The sequence below is a fragment of the Anopheles moucheti genome, chromosome 2, assembly GCF_943734755.1.
Source record: "Anopheles moucheti chromosome 2, idAnoMoucSN_F20_07, whole genome shotgun sequence".
NCBI classification, from domain to species: domain Eukaryota; kingdom Metazoa; phylum Arthropoda; class Insecta; order Diptera; family Culicidae; genus Anopheles; species Anopheles moucheti.
In genome coordinates this window covers 11477802-11497063 of record NC_069140.1, presented here as the reverse complement: position 1 = coordinate 11497063, position 19262 = coordinate 11477802, and the positions used below count along the sequence as shown (strand labels likewise).

At 49.0% G+C, this 19262-nt stretch overlaps 1 protein-coding gene across 1 annotated transcript in view; it reads right to left on the bottom strand.

The window, feature by feature from the left end:
- Window positions 1–19262, bottom strand: part of LOC128298608 (uncharacterized) — a 47097-nt gene that overhangs the window by 2405 nt on the left and 25430 nt on the right. Inside the window, exons 6-10 of the mRNA XM_053034375.1 lie at window positions 13119–13252; window positions 5431–5479; window positions 590–880; window positions 327–505; window positions 48–251 (exon numbers count right to left, since the gene is read on the bottom strand). Of these exons, the coding sequence (XP_052890335.1) occupies window positions 48–251; window positions 327–505; window positions 590–880; window positions 5431–5479; window positions 13119–13252 (857 nt within the window). The remainder of the gene's footprint in view (window positions 1–47; window positions 252–326; window positions 506–589; window positions 881–5430; window positions 5480–13118; window positions 13253–19262) is intronic.

The window sequence follows — 19262 nt, the reverse complement described above, 5'->3', positions numbered from 1 at the left end:
TTGGTTCACCCGCATGGGCATGTGGCACAGTAAAAACGGTAACTCACAATGACATCAAACTTGGCGTAAATGTCCGTCAAGCGTCCCTCGGAGTCCACCATCGGCAGGGCGGATACGCGCCTATCCACAAACTTGTGCAACGCCGTTATGATGCTGGTATCTTCCGTGGCCGTTTCGATGTTATTGTAGCTGCCAATGCGTACCTCTCGGAGCGTTTTCTGCATGTACGATGGCTTTGGTAGTTCGTTAATCTGCAACGGAACGCACAAAACGTTGAGTGTTGTGTTGCTTAGCCGTTGAAGTCTGTGGCAATGCACGCTACTTACATATAAAAATAGGAATCTAAGTATCCGCTTGTGAGTCAATATGTACAGCACGTTGCCGGTGACCGGATCAATCACAGGCAGCCGATGGATGCGGTTGTGTACCAGCATCTTGATGGCATCGTACAGCGACGCATCTGGACCGATGCTAACGAGCTTCTTCACATCCTCCTGTAGCACTTCTGCAATAAGAACGAAAGCAACAGTAGCGCGCATTAGATCATGTACTAATCAAACTCAACGATCGCACGATCGGTGGTACGTACTTCGCCAAGTGTCCAGCTTGTGCTCCTCGAGCTCGTCCATCGATGCGTTCGGTGATTTGTAATACATTTTTAGAATCTTGATGAAATCGGTGATCGTTAGCATGCCGACAAACTCCTGGCGCTTCGAGTCCCACAACGGTGCCGCCCGGACGCCGTTGTAGACGAGCGCGTAGAACGCCTTCTTCACCAGCAGCTGTGTGTCGAACACGACCAGCTTGGCCGAGGTCGGTACCAGATCGTAGCACTTATGAAATCGGAAGAACTTGACAAAAATCTGTGACTCATCTTCCTCTGCGAAGTAAAACGTAAAGCAAAAGGTGGGAAACAATTAGTACTATTGGAAAAATTAATTTCAAAGGAATGGAATGAAATACAAGACAAAGACTTCTATCCCGCACAGCGAACCCCTCGTCTAATTCTTCACACGCCAGGGTGGGGCAAACCTTTCTTAAGCAGCTCCGCCAGATGCTGCTTCCAGGCGCTCGAGATTGCCTCAAACTCCTTTATGCTTTCCAGCGGGTACGTTTCGGTATTGAAGAAATCGTGATAGCCGGCACCGAGAACCAGCCGGCCGGCATAGTTCGAGTAGAAATGCAACGTGGGCCATGGCTCCCGGCCGGCAAACCAGCGCCGCCTGCAGCCATAGTTGGAGCGTTTCTTATGGTTACTAATTTTCTTAAAGTTTGGATTCACATAACACACTGCACGCGCGCGCACACACACACGGTTCCGCCAAGGTAGATAAAGGACAAGGGTAGAGACATTAGGCCAAACAGATCACAGACTCACCGACGGGGGGTGGTAAACGTTGTATTACTTATTGTCTTGTGTTCGATTGGTGTGTGCAGATGCGGGCGGGATGAAATTTGTGAGCAGAATCAGTTTCGCTTCCGTGTTTTGGTGAAACTCTGGTGAAGCAAATGTCACATATACATGCATTGGGTGAGGAAAAACGCACAACAAACACACACACACATAGTACAGGGATCATGAGCGAAGAAAGGTGTGTGTGTGTGCTGAGTGTGCGTAATGTGTGTGTAGATACTTTCAGATTTTGCTTCTCAAGCCTCCACTACTGTTGCCGTCCGGTTCGGAGCAGGACCCCAGACAGCAGCTGCTGTCCTGGCTAAGGCTACTCGCACTGGAGCAGGCGGAACTGGTGAGAATGGACGCATTGCTGAAACTGTACTGCTGGCTTTGCTCGCCATCCGACATGCTGACGCCACTTCCGAAGCGGCTGAGACTGTTCCAGGTCCCAATGCCGGGATCCATCGAAGGCAGCTCTAACAGCTGGGTGGTTGGGTTACGGATTAGTATTTACACCACTACTACTACTAGGGAAGAAGGAATTAGCCGAACACGCGGACAGCGAAATGAGTATTTACACACGCACACGCATCTAACAAACATTTATGATCGGGACCAAACAATTCAATTCTCTTCCTACGATGGGCACAAAATGGCCTCGGTTTACAAGCTACTAACGACGGCGTCTACCAGGCGCTAACACTGACAACAAGTTTATTTTTGACGACTACTACACAAATCAGATCACCTATACTAGTGGTAGTTCGGTCCGGTTTTGGTGTTTGTTTGGTACAGAGCTGACGCTAATTGATGGCATCTAATGAACGTCAGACTCGTTTTCAATTTACATCCACACACGTTCCCGGTGCCAAGTACAGGAAAATGTCACAACATTTTACAACTTCTTGTGTTGTTCCCGAGTAATGTTGGATCAGACCGTTGACAGCAGGCACCGTTTTGGCATTTTAGTGTCATCTGACATAACAGTAACCTGGTACCAGCTTGAGCACAGATTATCAGCCAAGCGTTATCGACTACTCTTTTGCATACGCGGGTTGAGTTCTTGGGGGAATTACCTCTAGCGAACTCTCCTCAAAAGACATGGTCTCACCTTGGGGAATTACCTCTAGGGATCTCTCCTAATAGTACGACACTCTATCAAGCAGTAGCTACCAATCTCGTTAAAATCAATGCTCTATAATAAGAGCAACGACCTGTTGGCATTAAGATCGTCCTCGTAAATCACCATGAAGGTTTTCTGTTTCGGAACGTTTCTTTCCCCTTGGACACTGTACCAAGCCCCGTCTCCACCCTTTCTAACACGCCATTTGCTTGATTCGACGTATGCGAACACAGCAGTGTGTCGCACGACAATCGAATAATTAGCAATGGGCAGCCGCCACACACCATCCTCCCGTGCTCCAATATGACACAGTGCGCCCTTGCGCCTTTTAAAAAAGCTGTCATCTCATCCGTCTAGACAAACCCCCTGGCCAGGGAGGTGGATGATGGTCGACGCCACCACCAGTTGTGGATTAAAAATATCATTCACCGTAAAGGCGTCGTCGTGTGTCTTCTCATGTACCTCCGCTTTCATTGCTGGTAGTCAGCAGATCAGCTGGTAGGTAACGGCCGTTTACCGCCATTCGGCGAACACGCTTTGTGATAATACACAACGGGCGAGCGAAAATAAAAGCTCGATGACTCATGGGCACACGGCGTCACACAAATACATGCCCCCCCCCCCCGGATGCGTGCGATTTCATTGAACGTTGATTTATCAAAACGGCTCTCAAACTCGCAGCTAACGTCTTGTAACGCATCTTGCTATTAATATCGCTCACTGCTCGCAGTCACTGTCAATGGTGGTGGACGCGCACCGACGAGGAAGGACGTGCCCCCTTTACTATTGGACCATATGTTTCACAGGGCGAATCCTCCACGTGTCCGAAAGAAATGCGGTATGCGTAACCTATTCCTGACGCATTGGCAGCAACTTCATGACGTCAAAAAAAAGTAACAAAACGATTTAAAAAAACGGAATTCCTACTCCTAATTCCTACAAATACTATCCACTATCGACGTTCCGGGGTGGAATAATACTGAATCCATTCCACTTCCCGCTCTTGGCTTTGCTATTGTTTTTTCTTCTTCTATGCACTGTCCTACACAACACACTCCTCGCTGACTCCTCACAGTGAGTGAGGCGCGTGTGTAGTAAATGATTTTCCAACATTTTCGCACTATGTTATTTTTAACATCAATCATGTGTCGTACAGAACAGGGAAAGAATCACTCCCATATTTGTTGTCACGTTAGCGCTCAGAGAGACGATCGGACTGATCGAACAATTGGTACTGTGAGATGCATTATTAAAGGTGCTGCGGAGCTACACAGCGTATGTTAGTCGGAGTAAGAGACACACGCTATTCTACAACTGCTAGAACAACACCAACGTTTGGATGCGTTTCGTGTAGGACCAGGGACGACACATTCTGGGAATGCGTCCTTGCTTGATTTGAGGGGGGGTTTGGGGGGATAATATTTACACAAAACGATCACCACAAACTACGCAAAAATTGGGAAGAGTCTCTCGTCCAAGACCTAGAAAAGGGGAAGACCCACACACGCTCGCGCTAATTAAATTCTATCTTTCCGATTGTGTGAGATCACGAATCACAGAGCTTTTTTTTGCTGTGGAACACTACACAGAGCTACGCATCTACACCGACGGGGCGCGCGGAAACGCATTCCAGGCGCGTGGAAAGAGATCGAATCCCGCAAATCGCGATCGCGGAAGAAAATTCACCCCGCCAAAGGGCATATAATACAACGGAGATCTGTTTCCTTTTTCTCTTGCTTCTTCTTCGAGCGAGTCCGATTTGAGTTTTGCGTCCAACGCGGACGGTACGAGCACACCCAGCATTCACCGAACAACTGATCCGTGTACGGTTCCGTCCCGGTCAGCTTCAGTCGCTTCCGCTGACGACAAACAAACGAGACACGTTCGATGTTTAACTGGCTGCCCCCCCCCCCCCCCCCCCCCCCCCCCCTCTTGGCCGGCGGTAGCGCGCGACGACATCCACAACAGCATGCGCAAACAATCCTTTGCCTTGGAGCGAAATGCGTTCTGCGCAACAAACACCGCCGTCGGTGGCGGAAGATCTTGCCCCGATCTTGACCGATCTTGACCGAGAATGTGGTTCGTGTGGCCCGAAATTGCAAACATTCAAGGTAGGTTGGTCCGCCCCTCAACCCCCCCCCCCCACAGTCCCGGGGCCCGGTTGCACCGGTGGTTAATTGCGCATGTCTGGTGAGCTTCGGGAAATGGTTTCGCACGCAGGGTTACATAGTTTTGGTTTGGCGAGCAAAGAGAAACCAACCGACCGAGAGCCGAAAGATGATCGCTGATGCTGAAGAGTCTTGTTAGAATATCTTCCCTCACACACACGCATGATGCTCGTGGTTGCTTACGGATGGCGCTAAGGTAGGCCCATTTGTTGAATGCTTCAGAAGGTTGATGACGACGTCAGAAAGAATGACGTCTATTGGAGGGGACATTAATCAAACACAGCTCTATAGAATCGTCACACGACGAGCTCCCATCCGGAGCAAAGAATTCAATTAAAATCTCTTCGTAAGAGTTCCGAAATTCTTCGGACGTATCACCAACATTTTGTCGAACACAACTCATCTGCGCACGTAGCATCAGCCTTGCTAATAAATCGCTCAACCGTCACAAACAGTTTGACATTTATGTAGCGAAGTCCGCTCGGCCCGCACTGAACGGGCTGCATGTTTTGGCATTCTATCAAACATTTGAGGTGAACAGTGAACAACAACAACATGCCCTCACGGTGGCGCAGAAAAAAAAGAAGGAATCACTATCATCGCGGGGAGGAGGGAACGAGCTGACTCTTCTGGCAAAATATCGATCACGTAAGGTTTATAAATACATGCGCCCCTTCACAGCGACCAGAGAAAGATGATTTGGATGTCGATTCGGGCACGCCACACACATCAGAGACACTTACCTAGATCCGAAAGTGGAACCTTCTCCAGGAATGGGTCGGCCACGGGCAGCTAAAATGAGACAGAAGGTGGAAAACGAAACCGAATTATTAATCACATTGCAAAAGGACCGCAGAAGATCTTATAGATCGTAATAAGCTTATAGAGAATGCATTTAGAAAATCATCAATGGCGCAAAGGACATTACGTTTTGACTGTTGTGCGCACTACTGGTGGAACGACGCAGAACGTTCTTGCGCAGCGAATGACTAAACCGCGAGTACCACGTCGGCGAGGTGTAGTAGTACTTAATGCTGGTCGGCATCGACGAGGACAGCGGACAGTCCCCGAACTGGCTGGGTGACACCGGGCTGCTTATCGATCGCCCCGCGCTGTAGCGGGCTCGTGCCGCTCCGGCCACCGTTTGGAGGTGCCCGTTCGATGCCGCCGCAGCCACCGGAACATTATTAACCGTTGCCCGCTTGGGGCCCTGATTGTAGATGGAGTCGAACAGTTGCTGCTGCTGCAGTACGCTGCTCGCGTTAACCGGTGCGGAACCACCGATCGACGTATGCCGCTGGTAGGCCGGTGAAGATGACAGCAGCTTAATGCCACCGCCAGCCGGCGGTGGAGCGACGGCCGTGGCCGACGATACCGAACCAACGGAACTCGGCGAATGTCCCGGTGGTGTTTGGTGCAAATGGTGCAGCTCCCCGGTGCTGGACCCTTCGCGCAACAGTTGATGCGGCGGCGCCCGGTGGTTACCATTTATTGCGAGTGCCGTACCACCAACGCCTGGGTCACCGGTGCCGCCGGATCCGGCAATGTTGATCGGATCGGTACGGGGTGGCGCACGGAACTCGGGCACCACCGCGATGCTCGGTGTCGCACAGGAGGACGTGTTTGAATGGTGCAGCTTTGGCACGGGTGGTGGTTTCGGCCGCGAAACGGACACCGTGCTGGACGGTGGGGCCGCATCAAACAGGGAAAAGCGTCGGAACATGTTCACCGCTCTCTATGGCAGCAGCCCCCGCACACACTTAGGCGATCATTTGCGTTATCCTTTTGGGGTGGGAGGAGAGTGTATGGCACGGAACGGAACACCTCAAATCACACACACGCGGCGCACTGGAGAGGAAGAGTGATTCGTGGTCTGCCTTTGTAGCTGATTTGTAATACAATTTAAACGCAACGTTAAAATCACACCACAAACACGTGGACAAACGAGGTCAGGTCGGAAAGAGAAAAGGGAAAACACACACGCCGGATATTATTTACGGACGGGGAGGAGTACACTCCACCCGCTGGAGGATCGATTCACGATCGATCCGGTTCAACACATATAACGTGCAGCCGTCACTTCGCTTTTCGAACTAGATCACAGAGACGGACACAGTGCCCGGCTAGAGGACCAAAGTGTTCCATTGGTAACACACACACACATCCACACACAGTTAAGTACGATCGATCAGGCACATCATAGCCGGGGTTGTTCTCGGGTTGGTGTGCGCGCGCGTTTGCTTTGCCACTAACCTTTGCTATTTGTTTACGGAATTTGCGCACACTAGCGAATGAAAAAATGCTACATCCACATCCCCCCCGGATGTGTGGACAAAACAGCCGGATGGCCCGGTGTGGTGCTGTCGATTTTTCCGACAAACTACAACACAACGATGCCAAAACGGTCAATCCATCAACGAAATCGCCGTCACTTTTTAGCACCATTTTGCCATCTCCCGGGAGGGAAGGAGGGCCTTAATAAAAGGGCATGTGTGGGCGAGGGGGGGGGGGGGGTGTGGGACATGGTGATTTGCCCTACCTCACCCTATCTGAGAACCCTGCATGAAACGCTTAGTGAGCTGATTTGTAAACACTCTGTGCCTTGTGGAAGCGCGCTAGGCACCATCCATTTCCTTTCCCGGGGGATGGTGCAGTTTAACCAGTTTCCGCCGCACATTCAAACTGCAAACGCGAAAAGCAACGCGACACACACCAATGTAAACAACAGTTTTTGAATTTTTTTTTGTAAATTGAAATAAATGGATTATTTTTATGCCCCGGTGCTCGGTGCCGCTCAGGAAGTAATACTCCTGTCCTGTGTGCAAAAGATCTGATCTATTTTTGTGCACCGGCAGGCACGTTTTAGCAATATAGCAATTAGACACGACCTTCACACAATTATCACAAAGATCCCATAGAACCTTGAATGCTGGAAAAATTTATGAATCTTCAAGGTTATCGTTAGGTATGCTTTAGTTTTGGAAATCTTTGAAATTGTCAAGCTTGGAACATTTTTTCAAGTGAGTCGATTCTTAGTGTGATTGAAGATTTACATGAATAACTCTCTTATCGAAAGATTCATCAGGCACAACCTGAACCAAGAAAAAAAAACCAACCCCAAGCCTTCAATCAAGTTCCAATAAAAACGGCGGCATCAAAGCCTCCCGAAGTGCCTCTTCATTCCGCGCTCATTTCGTACTCAACTTGCGTCCCGATAAGATATAGTTCCCCATGGTGGTGTGCACAAAAAACAAAAATGTCGATGCAAATTATCAAAATCCTGAGCACTGAAACACGGCTCCAGTTTGCGTGGGCTGATACGGATATCAATGCGCACAACTACAGGTGCACGGGCCAAGGGTGGCTTTGGACGTGGAAAAAGAATTACCAAAAGCGTTGCGAGAGGGAGATCGACAGCCCCCCCGAAAAACCATTTCATATACCCTAGCAACGAGACGCGAGTTCGCGCGTTCGGTTCTTTTCTCGTTCTCGTTTTTGCTTTCGTGAAATGCACGGTAAATATTTGGTCAACACTCATTATCACCGGAGGGGTTTAAGGGGTGTAGCCCCATCGACCTCTTGTTGAAAAGGGGAAGGGGAAGTAGATTTTCTACCCCCCCTCACAGTAAGGATTTCTCCCCCGAGGGGAATGGAGATAACCACGACCGTGCAGCGTGTTATGAATCCCGCAGCGGGTCGAAACCGAAAAAATCCAACTCCTTAACCTCGCGGCGCCACCACATCTGTTTGACGGGTAAATGATTACTCCCTCCGTCCAGCGGCACACACTGACGTTGAGATGACGCGCAACAGTATCAATCGCAGCTTTTCGGTAAATGCTCGCCCGCACATCGGCGTCCGTTTATTGGCGTTACAATTTCGCACCACGCACACGAACACGATCGACACGGGAGCTAAGGGTATTGGCATTTGGTGCTCCGGTGCAACACACCACACGTACGTCCACAGTCTAGGCACGTTTCCAGGTTTTATTGCCCATTGGGACAAGTGTCGGGGTATACACGGTGACACGAATTCTAAATCCATTTATAGGGCAGTTAAACTGGATGCAACTGGAGAGGGTTCTACAATAATTGATGCAGGATTAGTAACACTCCCGACTGACTGCTTTGTGTCTGTCCAACGTATTGCATCAATAATTTCAAGTATGGAATCGAAAAAAACAAGAGCAATAGCAATCTTTATCGATCTAGCTTCTTCTGGTCAGAGCACTTGGTCTTCTGCTAGATTAAGAGCTGGTCATATAATGAGTTTCAAAAGACCTACTTTCAACTCGTAGCCATATGTTCAAGGTTTTGCTATGCGAACCCGTGTGCCCACAATGAGATTCAATGCACGTCCTTCGGTGTATTAGAGCGATCCTCGAGGGACAAATTATCCGAAAGATTGCAAAACCTTGAACAACAACAAGTCACATTTGATCGTGTAATCCCCACCTGGGTCAACAAACGACTAGTTGTTCCACATTCCTGGCGGAGGCGCAACCGAGTTCGGAGTCGGCCTAGGTCAACAGCAGTAAAATCGGTACAGTTTGCACGGAACGGGCAGGGGAAGGAGTGAGACCTACCGCGCCACTCAACAGCCTTATTTCATGAACTGGTTCTGACCAATTTCAAGGACCCTTTCAAAAAACTCTACCAAACGGTTGGTGTCTCCTCAATGCTGCGGGAGTTTTTGGTCGGAGTTGAGCGCTATTTGCCCTTTTGCTTAAACCGATCCACGAGTGTCGGTGATCAACGAAAGGTAATATGCTTCCTCCTTGGAAGAAGTCGTGATGTTTTAGCAGACGAACGCGTTTAAAAACAACCACCGATTTTTGGGGGGCAGATCAATCAACATCCTGATCGTATTGAACTTCCTGGGTAGAACTCGAACCCTCCACTCCGAATTGGTAAACCAATTTAGGAACTAAACTAAATGTCTCGAAAGCCTCACGTAGCAAAACCAAAGCAAAACACCCTATTAGCTTCACTTCTTCACCCAATAACCGGATCATCCCCTATCGGCGTATACGCGCAACAAGCAACAAACCGAACAGAATCGGGTTTAAGTTGTTGATCGGGCTCTTTTCGCGTTTGTTGTAACTATTTTTATCTTCACGCGCCAAACAACATTGCACGTACGTACACACACCTCAACGCGGTGGTGCGTTCACAAACGGTGGGTACAAATGGTCGCGCCAACTTCTTGTTGGGCACACACACGCACACACACACACACATACAGGGGGGAGGCGACGGTTGGTTTCTTCTATTGCGACGAACTTTAAATTCGATGGCTTTTCAACGCGCACACACACCCGGGGGGGGGGAGAGCACACATATTTTATTACGCGCACATGGAGTGATGGTAAGAATGTGCACACGTGCCGAAGAAGCGATGATGGCGAAAAGTAAAATCACTGCACACCGGCCAGTACAATCCTCGTGATCTTCCTTTACCATCAACTCACACAGTCACAAGCTGCCCACACAATACGACCGTTCTGTCTTCACGCACTTAAATGAAATATACATCTTGATCGTGTATTTATCACGCACAAATCGATTAATAGTTCCGTGTAGCTTGGTACTACCGCCAGCACATAAACGATCGCTATCGATTAACCCTCTTGCAAAACACGCTTAAACGCGTTTTTCGGAGCCGGGAACATCATCAGTGAAAGCCTTCCATTCCCGGTACACGCACAGTAGCGCAACACGACGAACTCGTCTTACAAATTTGCAACACACCACACAGACCGTGGACTGTGTCACGCGCTGTGTGTGTTTGTTTGCTCTTGTTGGTGCGCGGATCACGGATCGCGCGTCTGGTTTCGCGAGCGTACGAACTCAAACTGCGCGCCGCCCGGTAGATGTTTTTCGAGGCCATAATACACACAACTCGTGCCACACATATACATCCACTCGTCTCCGTGTGGCCACCGCATCGCGCCTCCTCTCACTATCAATCTCATAATACACATTCTGCTCTGCTTGCTGTGGTCCCCTCATATCCCCTTCATAGCCCTTGCGTACATGGACATGATCTGGCTAGCGAGTCAGAGCTCGATCTAACTTCTTTTGCGATGGTGCACAAGATGGTTGCATTTTCTAACCTTCTCCCTCCCCCCCCTCCTCCGCCTTTTGGCATGCCGTTATTGTGCGTCGAAACAATGTAGAACTTACCGGACAAAGCACCCGGCGTGTGACGTCATGCGCACCAACACAAAGTTTAATTGCACCGGGTGGTGCCAATGCCTTACGAACCAATCACAGGGGCGGCGACAGGGCGAACATCTCGCACAAATGCCACCAGCAAACAGTGCGTTCTAATCGCGGAGAAGGTGGCGGCTTTGACTTAAAAATGCTTGCTCATACTCTACGCACACACACACACGTAGCGAACAGCGCAAATTGTTTCCTTATCAGCTGCCCATCATCACCCCCCGGAACGTCGCCGCGAATAGCTGGGGCTTTGCGAATACCGCGGAGTTGGGTTTAACAATTACGCGTGCGTGCACAAACACACACACGTATCATGCGTACGCACTCTCACCTACGCGAAGTCGAGGAAGCCGACCCGACCCAGGGAGTAATGGTCGCGAAGTGGGTTCCTATCGCTCACATGAGACGGGTTAATGATTAGCCGGATAGAGCTACGATAAGAGCCCGCTTTATCTCAACCTGTTCACCAATCACAGCCTCTAGCAGCCGGTGCTGCTACAGTGCGCGAATGTGTTCGCGTATTCTATCTATTGCGTATCGCCGCGTATTGCCCAGCGCAGGTTGCTTGATCAAGCAGAATGCGAAGTCTTTGTGGAGATGTGAGTGTGATTCGTATCGTTGCGTTTGTACAATTTCGCACAGCGTTAATTTTTGGGCGATACTTCCTACCATAATAACCCAAAAAGCAGACGAAAGAAAAGTTGAATGATTAAGTGATCTTAATCTTGTTCTCCTTCTCGGTGCGGTGCCGAGCAACAAGTAAACAGTAAACAACCGAGATTGTTGCCTCGAGTGTACAACAAGATGGGTTGTAGTGATGGTGAATGTACGAAAACAAGCCTCCAAACGGGGGCACCATCTAGCCCCCTCGCCGAGTACTTTTGTGCCGCCCATTGCGCAATGCAATGCTCTTGGGTTCGCCGCGGTGGAAGAGAAGAGAACACTTTTATTGCCAATTAGTCATCGCACGCCGGTTTCTTCGCTGGCTCAATTAAAAGATGGATCCCGGGGAAGCGCTATTGGAAATTGCGTTACAGGCAGGCCCCGCTACGACGAATGCTTATCAACAATACTTTTCGGTTTATTAATAGCGCGATAGACAAGTAGACGCCACACAACAATTGGAACTTCGATCGAGATGTCTTCAGGCGTTAAGTGAAATTATTAAACACACCCGGCGGCACACACCGGGACACCGAGCCGACTGTGACTGTGCTGCAGGCAAATCAGAATATTCAATCGAGCGAGCAGTCATGTCTTTAATTTTATTGTTTCATTAGCGGGTTGGATATTACGATCAATTTCGCAACAGCTGCCATTGATCTACACAACCCACGGGGCGGCGCAACCTTCCAATAATCGCCCGGCAGGGCAGGCTCATCGCCACACTGACACCGGCCAGTGCGCAGCAATGAAACACGCAGGTTATTGTGCAGTAAAAGCAATTATCGCGGGCCTTGCCGTCCCTTGTCACTTTGCGGACACCGCGAATGGCGCCAGTCGCGATGACGCGGTAACCCAGGACCGATCTTCCCCGAATGTAAATGTTGCGCTCGGGATGGAGACGAACAGCACCAGTCCATCCATTTCGAGTTAGATCTTTCTTTGTCCGGGAGCGCAGCGATTGCATCGAATTGACATCGTTTGCGTGGAAGAAGCTTGTGTGCTTGTGGTTGAGAGGTTGGAATTTGCAAACAGGGTGCTAATTTGATACAATTCACGTGTCAACTTTGACAGGTCCGAGAACTCCGAGAATACGGGGGAAGCACAAATGCGCCGATGATTGAACCACAGTGCATCGATCATTGTCGCCAAGAAGGTACGAACCAGATGTATGGGAAATCAAGGTAATCGATTGCTTGGCGAGTACCATCCTTTATCTCTACCTAAAACAAGCGCCCTCAATACTATAAATGTGCACAAACATATAAATAAACGCCAATTGGCAAATTGGAACCGCATACAGTGATTAAATATTATCTCATTACGAACACAACGGAAATCATCACACAGCAGCACAACGCGGAGATTTGCTCGACGCCCAACCACGTGCTCACACTCACTCGCGAGTTTGCGCCTAATGGGTATGCAATCTGCACATCATCATACAGAAACGGGTTTGCTCGATTCGAATCAATCGATCTACGGATATTATTGTGTGCTTTCCTCCTCCGTGTTAGATATGATTTATTCATGGAACTTACCCCTCTTGAGTCACGGAACAGGATCGCAGCATGATACGGATCGAGCGTACCGTCCGCACGTAGTCCTCGCGTTGCCCCAAGCGATGCTCGCCGTCGTTCTGCCAGTTCGGCGGAAGCTCTCCGCATATGAGCGGCTGTTAAGGAAAGGCAAGCAACAAATCTTGTAAGAAAGCTATCGGTAAACAATTGATTTTTATAATTAATTACAGTGATCTACAGAATATACATTAAATGCATTTCGCGGCGTGACTTTATCATACTCTCCACAACTCAATGACAACTCATCGCGATGAACGATGCTTTGAGGTGACCTTTAGCCAAAGGCGTAAAGGGCGCCACATGACCTGTTGGACACATCCTCAACAAACAGGCTGGACAGAGCTGGAACGTCATGAGGAAGTGAGTAACTGATTCGACCACAAGCAACAAAAAAGACAAACCCCATTCCGATAATTGATGCGTCACGCGTCCATTACGCTCCTGCAAAACTGTCCTGACCGCGCGACGTGGCACAACATTCCATGTATCGCAACGGTACGGAACAGCGTTGAACGTTCTCGAGGGAACACGCATGGTCATGGATATGCAGCAAACAAAAAAAAAAAGATCGCGTTTGATTTGCAAATTCGCGCCGGTATCGGGAGGAGAGGTCGGCAATGACCGGACAATGTTTTTGCTCGAAGGTCGACTTTGACCGGTCTAGGCTGTGGATGAGAGTGTTCCAGACGGCGTAATAGCTTAACCAGCGGGCATTCGTTCGTTTTGCATTCATTCGAACTTGAAGCAACCGGAGAACCACTCAACACTGGAAACCTGAAGATGGATTGGTTAGTTCGGAGTTCCGGTTTGGCATCAAAACGGGGAACTCCTCCAGGTTTGCTAGGGTTGTTCCCTCGTACGTCACATACTGGAAAACTTGATGGGGCAGGTCAGTGAGCTGTCGTGTGGTAGTGCGCAATTTACACACGATTATCGGCAAAGAGTTGTCCTGTGAAAGGGAGAACCTTCCCATCGCCCATGTGTTGCTGCTTACTTGCAGAGGTACTCGCTCGTTAAGATCATATCTTCCGTAGGCGGATGAATAAATTAATCCAATTACGTTAGTATATCAAATTCCGATACGGCACCGAGCCCAAACCCAACCCAGAGCAATTATTTATCGCCATACCGTTGGGAAAAGAGACAACGAATCGACACAAGCACGTAAAAGACTACGTTTTTCCGTTCGATCAACTTCCAACCTGCACAAAACCGGACAAAATGGACACAACTAAACGAGCCGCGATTTGCATAGCCGCGTCGTGTGTCGTACGTAGTTGCGAATGAAGCTGCTATTGCGCGATCTCCATACGCGCCGTCGAAGCGAATGCGGGGAGCTTAACCAGCAGCTCTCTGTGTACAGCAGCAACAAAAAAAAGCGCAGCTACTCCTAGCAAAATTTGCATAATAGCATACTTCGCTGACGCCATCATCGAGAACGCGGCGGGCTTGTGCTGGACGTGCCTCCACTTCGTAAACAAAATCGCCGGTTCTGTTCTCCAGCGCGCCACACTTCGGTCCGGGATCGTTCCAGTTGTTTGTGTTGTTTATCGATTTCAATCCGGCCACTGCCACAGGCAACTACTCCTGTCTCTGTTCAACTACCTTTATCGTCATTCCTTTTTCACGCTAGGGCACTGCACAGCCCGTATTCGAATGCATCAAAACATGTTTTTCATGTTTTTTATTACATGTCGAATCGTACGCTTCACGTTGTTCGATATAAAGTTAAAATGGGCGCATTTATGGGCAAGAGTTTGGCTCTAGCGGCATATGAATGTTCCAAAATAACTCTTCAGTTCTTTTCAAATGTCACCACTTACAACAGGATTTACTGTTCAGAATCGTCTTACCGACTTCATCAACAACGCCAATCGAAAAAAAGACTTTGTCACTCATCACTCTTCACAAAACAAACATAAGCTCTGTTTAAAGAGCTTTTGTATGAAGAATCACATATTCTTTACTTTGTCTCAGGGTGACAGACCACGCTACACCAAATAGTCGGGGGGACCGCTGTCAAACATGCCAATTCGATAGTAAATATATTCCCCGGTCCCAGCTTCCCGTATCTCACGTTGCGGACGTGCAATACACGACGACTTGTTTCACCTACACGTCGCTGCTGCTCGTTCACTTAAATTATCAAAAGTGCACCATGGATTGTGCGGTTTCGAGTAGCCGGCAAATTCCGGCTCTGTTTACAAACTCATGTAAACAACACCCTGGCTCCCGACACCCCCCCTTTGGCGTTAAAACGAAGACCCACCACGCGACGCATGAGGCGAACAGAAACGAAAACATTGCGCGGTTTGCGTTTGGCAGCCGGCACTTTACACACCAAAAGTGACTGGCCACACGCCAACGCGGCTTTATAACGCAGTTGTACAAAAGAGGGACACAACACACGCTTACGTAAGCTTGCCGCCGTTTGGGAAGCAAACCGAACAGTGGTTGCGGTGGACAAAACACACTACTTATTTATAAGCATCTCCACCACAAAATCCGGAAACGGGAAAGGGAATCCAAGACGCAACTGATGCGGCTTGTAGTTGCCGGGAGATCAACAAAGGCACCAGAGATAATTGGCAGCTCGGTGCTGTGGCCTAGCACTCCTTTATGCCTCGATTACGCTTTATGATCGTGATGTATAATGTCACATAATATCGCGCAGTAATGTGGTGCGCAATGTCTGTCTACAAAAAGAGATCGCGCTCATACAGAGGAAACTTTGGAGCCATCTACAAATTATGACCACCTTGAATCTGACGACGCGGTGTAACCGCCTTATGATCGTAAGCAGTTTGAACACTATCCCCATAACAGGAGTCCAAAACAATATTCTCCACCACCGGCACAAAACTCCTACACTATTTGCAGCAAATAATTCGTTTGGCACTCGTCTTACCGGTAGCGGTTTTACCTTCACGCAGTATTTTGTTATAGATTTTGTACGTCGATTCACAATCGTCCAAAATGCGGCGCGTCTGATCAACATCGAGCGAGCGCGATCGCGTCCGGAAGTCTTCCTTTGGTGGTGCAATCATTCCATCACCATCAACGCCACCACCGCCACCGCCGCCGCGTCGTTCGTCCGTGTGGTGATCTTCACTGATCGACGAATGGCGCGTGCGTCCACCCGGCCAAATGTGTGCCTTCTTGCCCAGGTGTTTGATCATCTCCGTGATCGAATGATGATGGTGACTGCCACCATGGTTGTTTCCACCCTTTTCGCGGTTTCGCTTTTCGTGGCTGTTGTTGTTCGAGGATTTCGACGTGGACGAATGGCCACTATCGATGCTGCTCTGGGAGATGCTTTGCGTGAGCTTCCGGGCGAAGCTGCTGTTATCGAAACGGTGCCGATAGCCCAGCAGCCGGTTATTCGAGCTATTCGAACTGGACACACCGGACGAGGCGTACTCGTCCAGCGACTGGAAGCCATGGTTGCGCTGGAACAGCAGATTGCGCTGATGGTCGGAGGTTAACGGGTACGCCGGATGCTGGTAGGCACCGGTGTGCGTGAAATACTGATGATCCGTCTTGTACTCGTAAATATCGTCCAGATCGTGCGGGAAGTAGCCGGCAGTGTTGTAATGGTGATGTGTCGGCGGTGAACACGCACTCTCCAGCGATCCTCGCCGTGCATTCTGTGGAGATAGTGGAGAGATTCGGGATAAAGTCGAGCCAGTTGCAACTCCCACCGTTTGTCGTAAACCCTTACCGGATTGTAAGCATTTGTTCGCGGATCCGGCGTACGCTTTGACATCCGCTTTATTCCGTTCGCCCCACCGGCACTCATATCGGAGCATTGGCTACCGCGACTCTCCGGAGATTTACGGCCACGCGGTATCGAGACGCCAAGGTTGTAATACTCCTGCGGTGACGTTGGAGATCGCACTGATCCACCTGCCATAATGTGACGTGGACTCGACGCCAGCCGATAGTCTGCGTTGTGTGAGTAAAACAAGTTAAATATGATAAAGATCCCACACGATTGTGAGAACGATTGCCCTTTCAAGCATGCACACGCGTGTGTATAGGAAAAAAAACAACAGAAAGCTATTGGGATTGATTACATTTCGGAGCTTTTAGAATACACAAAGAATCGTCCCGCACGCTAAGTGGCAGTCGTTCGGGTGAAAATAAAACACTCACGAATTGTTAAATCGCCACAGTTTTTCGCGTGGCTACTAATTGACTATTCACGGCAAAAGGGTTTTCAACCGAAAATGGCAAACAATGTTGTTGATGCTAACAACAACCATCAAAACACTGCTTACAAATGAAGTGTAAATTTACAAAAGCGCCACCCCGTGCAACTGATTTTATGAGAGCATTTAACCTTCGTTGGTTTTTCAGCATCATGTTCAAGGTTTTTAGCGTCTTCAGAATTCCATACACACGCAAGTACAGCCCGGGCATCGTCGTTCACGGTGGTTCTAAAACCAATGAACCTACCTTCACTTGCCAGCGACACCTGCGACTCGTCGATGCTTTGCGATCGTTCGTTCGGTGGTCGTTGATGGCTGACGGAGGACGTCGACGACATTGTCGACGTCGAACCTTGCAGTACCTGATTCGAGGAGTTGGCCGAATGCCAACTGTCCGCACTCGCCTGTTTCTCGAGCGCATGCTGCCGAAAGAGATGCTGTATACCGTGCATGGTCCGCTTATTATTAATCTCTTATCGTTACTATCAAACACAACGCGCACGCGCGCTTGGCTGAGGGAAAGTTTGAAGTGCACTGATCACACACTGTTAGATCCGCGCCACTGTTCGTGATTGATCACTCACTTACACGATGAACACACACGTTGGTTTGGTTAAAGGCTTCTGTAGCTGGACACTTTTTTTGCTTTGCAAACACTTTGAACGCGCACTTCAGTCACATTCTGTGGATTCCTTGCATTGGAACCGAACGCGACATTAAAGCACACAGTCACTCACTTCTTCGCCTTTCGATATCGCACTATGCCGCATTTAAAGATCTCCGGAACACTGTGGACACTTAACAAACTTCATCCTTGTAGCAAGATAAGAACCAAAAGTGTTAAAAATTGTTTAAAGGTGCACCCGGGGGACTACCGGCATCGTATCTCGCTTATCTCAGTGCCACCTGCGTGAATATATCCATCCCGGAGCCCTTTTTCCCAGGTTTTATAGTTTTCGTGCCGTAAAAACGACTCTTATCAAGATACGCGTTACAAAGCCACCAAACGACACGGCGTCAATTCCAGCACAATATGCAACATTCCACAACACACGATGTGTGCGCACAACAAACGATCAACGACTGAATTGCTGCGTTCCTGTTGTACTGACTGGAACCGTTGCTGGCCGTTCGAGCAGTGTCGTTTTTTCCCATCACTTCTCCCAATGACCCAATGTCTCCTCTGTCCCAGGATGTTAATGTGAAACGTGAAGCGTTTTGCAAAACCAGCTGTTGCTGCAGAATCGTGTCAGCGGACGGGTGGTGGTGTTAGTGGTCGTGTTCCGTTTTTTTTCGTTGCGTTTTTCACCATAATTCCTTTTCTACCATCTACTACTACTTTTCGAAAAAAGCACACCTACACACACCATAACACCGCCCTCCTGGCGTGCTAATTTATGGAGAAATCATGTCGGCTTCACACTAACTCTGCTGTGCACCGAGCAAAAACCGAGCTTCAAGGAAACACTTTCGTGCGAGGATAACGCCGCAATCATGAAAACAAGGAATTTGAAGTAAAATAAAAAGGGACAGGGAGGGGATGACCGGCAGGACTCGACCCTCACAGCGTTACACGATGCGAGATGTCCATGGATTGTCATCTGTCTTTCTCCTATCGTTTCACATTTCAAGATGGACACAAAAAAAAGACATCGCCACTGCGTCTAACAACCTCATCAGGGCCGGGTATATGCCAACAAAAGACAGGAAATGCAGAACAAACCATAATTGGAATATCACAACAATGTGAAGAGTTTTGCTCGTTATCTAACGCATTCCATAACAGCACATGATGTAAATCTGGTTCCGGTAAATGCAATAGTCTAACGGATGGGGGGAAAAAACATCTGATCTGCTGGGGGTTTATTATTGCGCATAATTAAACAAACTTTAT